General features: G+C 42.3%; 1 protein-coding gene across 2 annotated transcripts in view; it reads left to right on the top strand.

Annotated features, from left to right (window-relative positions):
* Positions 1–687: 687 nt before the first annotated feature.
* Positions 688–6,000, top strand: part of PCYT1B (phosphate cytidylyltransferase 1B, choline) — a 116,978-nt gene continuing 111,665 nt past the window's right edge. The window contains exon 1 of one of the 2 annotated variants that reach the window (XM_004469700.3): positions 688–1,157. In XM_004469700.3, the coding sequence (XP_004469757.1) occupies positions 1,086–1,157 (72 nt within the window). In that variant the 5' untranslated portion in view covers positions 688–1,085. The remainder of the gene's footprint in view (positions 1,158–6,000) is intronic. The other variant, XM_058291203.1, reaches the window with a different exon arrangement.

Genomic DNA, 6,000 nt, shown 5'->3' with positions numbered 1-6,000 from the left:
TGGCAAACTAGCAGCTTATCCACTGACAGAGCTCTCCCAGTAACTGGCCCAGCACCAAGACAGAAAAGGTGCTGAGCGAATGGATACAGAAAGGCTGAAAAACACCCTTTGACTGATTACAACAAGTTTTACTGCCCTGGAAATCAGAAGAGTGGAGAAAGCTACTAAGAGTTTTCCTACTAGGATGAGACATAAGACATCTTTTCTTGTCAAAGGTGAATTTAGGTGGACAATGGTCTTCAACCAGAACGGAAGTATGATATTCATTTTATACTCATTTCCCACAGCACTTTGGTGCAGCCAGATTAAAAAGAATCTTTTTCTCGGGAAGGCAGAAGCACATGCGTACTTAAAGAGTTCTTTTATCATACAGAGTTATCTGTGGAGAAATTACCTTAAAACAAATTATGAAGACTCCACATTGTTAAAATATACAAATTTGTTATCAGTGGTACTTAGAATAGCTCCTTGGAAGGGACGAAATGTTTATTAGAATCAATGAAAGTATGTTTGAGTGATTTATTTTCTCCACCTTTATTCTCCTGTTTAAAGAAATTGCTGAGTTGTAAATTAACACTTCAAGATCTTGACTACTTTCCATCTTGAAAAATAGAGAGAGAAAATGTTTGTCATTCCAGGAGCATAATCAGTTGAGCCAGTACACAATGACATAGTTAATTCACCAATGGAATTTGTTGCCATAGCTCCAGTGAAGGACAGGGTAGATTAAACAATGGCCTTTTTCACAAGTGAGGCTTTCACCCCAACCTGCCTGTCCCAGCACAACAGGCTGTCATAGCGCCAGTCCAGAGCACAGCAATTGTCAATGAGCAACAGCCAAGAGGGGACAAGAGGAGGCTTGTGGACAGAAAGCAAGAGTGCCCAGCAACTTAGATGTCTGCTTATTCAATAACTGGGACGCTGTTAGTTTCTCCGAGCTTATCTTTGAGAACAGGGCACAGAGAGCTGGCTTGACCTTTGGGCAAGTTTTCTGGACATAAGAAACAAATATTTCACCCTCTTACCCAGAAGAACTCCAAAGGAAGAGGCCCCAGGAGAAGAGGGAGAGAAGAACAGGAGCAGACATGGTGGGCCGCCAGGAATGCACCATGAAAGAGGAGAGCAGGGACAACTGCACTCCTAAATTTTGGCGCAAGGTAATTTAGATGCTTTCTTATTGACTTTTTGTGTTGTTTTGTTTTGCCCCTTTAAAGAGCAAAGTACATTTGAAAGTAAAGTCCTATGTAGCTGTGGGTATAATGGACTTGTGCCAATTAATAGAGTCACATTAAAAATGGCAACATTATTCTCTCCATTTTAAGGTCATAAAAAGGAAATATCATGGCCGATACTTGTTTATCCCTGTACTGAGTCTGTGAACTCCCTGGATAGACTTGGATGACAGGAACAAATTATCTTTCTGGAAAAAAAAAAGTCAAATCAATATGAGAAAATGTAGGAGGTTCAAGGTAAAGAATGATGCTGTGGGAGCCTGAGGGCACTGGAAAAAATGTTTTATCAGAATGTTCAGTATCCTATTACCTGTACAATGAGAAATTCTCCTAGTAGGAACGTCACAAAATCCTGACAAGAATACCCATTTCTGAATCCCAGGCTATGCGGTTGTCAGAGAAGGGAGACCACGATGTGGTTTTTCTGTTTTGTTTATTGTTGTTGTTGTTGTTGTTTTGGTGTCCAGGGGAATGTGCATTTTTAAACCCAATGAGTCCTAGCTTCCCAGCATTTCTCGGCTAACAGCAAAGCTGGTTTGACCCCTTCCCCTGAGAGTGGTTTCTCAGGCATCGGGAGGACACCAGGCTTGCTCTCTCCTGTCCCAGCATTCCTGGGAGGAGCCTCCTTCAAAACCTTTCCTTGACCCTGTTCCTGGGAAGGAGGCCTTTGGATGCCTGGGCAGGTGCCAAGCCAAGGCTGTCCCTCCGCTCAGGCTTTCCTATGCTGCGAGGTGCACTGAACCATCTTCCAGATGGAAGGGAGCCCAAAAGGCAGCTCATCCGACCCCCGTCTCTTTCACAGGGACACTGACAAACATTCTCCCAGCCTCCAATTCCACGTTGTTCCTGGGACAGGCATCTCGACCCCTCCCCAGACAACCCCTTCCATGGCCAGAGCTGCTGTGATGATCGCAGAGGCCTTTCCTGTACTGGGCAGAAATCTGACTCCTGGGGGGTGATCCCCGGCACAGCCCACCCTGTGCTCTCTTCCTGGGTCCCTTTTGGAAGACAGCATGGTGGAGTGGAAAGAGCTCTGCTGCTGTGTGATCTCAGCACGTTCCTTAGCCTCTCTGGGTTTCAGTGTCCCTATTTGTAAATTGGGAGTAATAATACCTGCCTCGCTGTTTGTGAGGTTCAAGTGCACAGAAAGCATCTGTGGCAGGCCTGGCACATAGGACCCCCATGGGGCTGCAAACCCCAAAGTCTTCAGGAGTCAGGCACTTGGCTTTAGCTGAACTTCCCCCATTGGTTTAATGTGCCAATCATCATCATCATCATCATAATAAACATTTTAAAAATCCTCTCCATGCCCCTTGAAATGGCTGGCTGGTTTAAGCACCATTTGCCTCATGAAGAAGTCCAGGTCTACATCAGCCAGGTACTTGAAAACTACCCGACTGCTAGACCATTTCCCCCAAACAGTCCCTTCCCCGTTTGCAGACACATTATCTCAGATTTGGAGATATGTTGAAGACTCATAAACTGTACCAGCTCTCTTTATTGAGGGAATGGGGGAATTAGGGGGCATTTATTTAGTCATTCATACATCCATTCATCCATGCCTCATTCGAAAAATAGATTTGAAGTGGTGTCAAAAAAGCTAGATTCAGAAGTCCTTGACTGGTGCAGAAATGGAAAAATGAGATGATCACTCTATGTTCCAGTCATGTAGAATGAAATCTGTGCAAATATCACTCTGTACTCCCATACATTTTGCTAATTGAAAAATAGACAAAGGCCTCTAATTTCGTGGCTCTCCCGATAGCATCACCTTTTCTCTTATTAATAGCTAACACTGTTAGTCCTAACTGAGTGGCAGATCCTCTGCTGGGTACTTTACCTGCCTTGTTTCCTGTAATTATGTTTAACAAAAGGGCTCAAACTCTGAACCACTAGCCTATCCTGTTCATTTGTGCCCCAGTTTCTCCTAGTGAAACGGAATGGGTTTATTTAACCCTCTTGGGCAATCCAGATGAATTACATTATTAATTGTAACAATAATAGAGATGTGATTGCATTAACATTTTTATCACACCTTTCTGTTTCCAGAGTACTTCGCATACACCGGTTGGGCTCAGCTTCTTGTAAATTTAACTTTCTGATCGCCAGCACCTTTTTTTTTCTGGAGGTACCAGGGCCTGGAATTGAACCCAGGACCTCGTATGTAGAAGTCGGCGCTCAACCACTGACCTACACTGGCTCCCACATCAGCCTTTTTGTGCAGCATAGATTGATATCCCCAAGCCAGACTATAGCTAATGGTGCTGCTTACCAGTCAACAGTCACAAGCATTTCCATTGAGTATTGTACCTGAAAGGTGAGGGTGATTAGGGATTTAATAATACTTTTGCACTGTCTGGGAATGGAAATTTTCTTTAAATGAGAGACTTGGTTATTCACTTCTCACATATTTAACTTTGGTACTTATTGGGAAAAAAGAAAATGCCTGAACGTTATCTCGATTCCTCTTACCCCAAATCCTCTGAGGTAGATAAATTCAGTTCCTGAGTCTTACTAGCCACATTTCAAGTGCTCAGTAGCCACCTGGGGCTAGTGGCTGCCATATTTGCATAGCACAGATATAGAAAATATCCATCATCGCAGAAAGTTCTTCTGGATAACACTGCTTTAAACCCTAACGTCTCTTTCAGATATGTTGACACATGTCTTCAAATTATATTGCAGTTCTGTTACAAGTAATAAGGATTTTAAATTTTACAGTAAAATTTCATTCATTTGAAGTCCCCTCATTTGAAAAGCACCAAGTAAACTTTGATCTGCAAATGAGTAATATAGATAAGAGTCAAGGAGACTGTTAAACACACTTCAGAGACCAAAGATTTTGAAGCACCATCGAATAACTCCAGAAGCACTCACTTATATGCAAGCAATTGATATGATAATTGCACATCATTTTTATTTATTCATTAAAACAGGGATCCCCTAGGGTGCCCTAGTAGGAAATAATGTAGTTAGCCCCGCTTTTCCTAGCAACCCTTCTGCTATTTCTAAATTCTATGTGAAATCATTTTATACTATCAATTTGCCTTCCTCTCTTCCTTTGATCATAAGGTAAATTAGTAGCATAAAATACTTTCACATTGAATTTTTGACTAACTCACGAACTAATTCCAAAGTCCTCCTTCTTCCACTATATCCCGTGATTCCCTAGGAATGTTCCTGTGAGCCCCGCGTGGAGCCTGGTACATAGTAGGGATTCAATAAATATCTGTTGATTGGCTGACAGAGGCAGTTCTTTCAAGTTGCCACTCAGTGGAGTGGATTCCAATTTTCTACAGAGAGTACAGGAATCAAATGGAAACCCACCTCCAGTTTCTCCTTTTCCCTGTACAAGTCTTTGCTGCCAAGTCGTCATGGTGAGATAAGGGCTTCCCGTTGGTGAGAAAGAGATGACTCCTGGGTATTCAAGTGGAGGGAAAAAGTGAGATCCGGCCTGAAGATTTGGAAACTAAATCTGCCAGCTCCTTCAGAAGCGAGAGCTGGTGGACACATTTGCCAGGTACTGTGCTAACTTGAGGCACTAGAAGAGAGAATTTTGAGTGTTTAGAGAAGAATAGCACTTGCATTTTTAAATCCTTAGGTGAGGTAGTTTCTTACAGCTCGCCTGGACTTTTCAGACCAAACAATAACGCCCTTTCAGCAAAAATAAAACCCAATTCCTCAATTTAGTGGTAAATGTAAAAGAATATGATTTGTTGCTTCCTTGTGTCCTTTAAGGAAAATTTCTCATCTGCAGGCCATAAACAAAGAAAGAACAATTAATAGAAACAATGTAAATGTACATTAAATAGTTTATTTGGAGGGAATTAAGCAATTTGGAACCCTTCAGATTTATCAAGTTTAGATATCTGAGCATTTAAAAAAACCGTTTAAAGGGAAAGTAAAGATTATGTTTTTTACTCTTGCTTCCAAAACATAATCAGGCCTTCTTTTCTCTCATCTCTCTGTAATTCCTGCCCGTGAACCCTAATATTACAGGAACAGGTATGCATTTGCAGAGCTTTCAGCCAACTCAGAAAAGTGTCTTTGTCTTCTTCAGAAGCTATATGGTAGGTCGATCCAAGGGTCACACATCCTCTTAACTCAATTAGCAGATACATAATCACTGCCACTGACTGCTCTCTTGATAGTTGTCACTCTGAAAATTGCTGACAAATGGAGCACATGCTCCATCGCTGTTACACCTGAATCTAGGTCCCCAGAGTGAACTGATCTGTGTAGACCAGAGCTCTGCACCTACTGTGGTCTTCTGAGGCAAACCTTGACACTCAGGCAGCCGCTAGCTCCTCTCTGGCTCACGGAAAGGGTGCAATTAGCCGTTCAAAAAGATGTGGAGTGAGAGCCTAGCGCCTGTTGTGAAACCTGGAGTTTCCCTGGTCATCCCTGTGCTGGGAACTCTGGGGAGAAAAGAAATCTTACTAGTTTCTCTGATTTTTGTCCTTTATTCTCAAGGACTTGGGGCAAGCTCTCAGCTACCATAGGGGTAAAGAAAATGCTGGAACTGGCATAAAATTAATTTTGCCCTATTCTCCCAGTCAGATCTCATTGTGTGAAAACGTACTTTTTATTTCAATCCTGCCCAAGTTTGTTAGAAACATTTTAAAGTTCTCTTTGTCTTTCCATGAACTATAAATTCTCTCTCTCTCCCTCTTGCTCGCCCGCTTGTACACATACATGTACACGCACACATGAGGAAGAAGAAAAGGAATAAAAAAATGAAAATCATGGTCCAGGGCAAAGAGAAAAG

Source organism: Dasypus novemcinctus, chromosome X, assembly GCF_030445035.2.
Source record: "Dasypus novemcinctus isolate mDasNov1 chromosome X, mDasNov1.1.hap2, whole genome shotgun sequence".
NCBI classification, from domain to species: domain Eukaryota; kingdom Metazoa; phylum Chordata; class Mammalia; order Cingulata; family Dasypodidae; genus Dasypus; species Dasypus novemcinctus.
The sequence above is the reverse complement of the archived record's forward strand: the minus strand, read 5'-3'. Positions and strand labels throughout refer to the sequence as shown.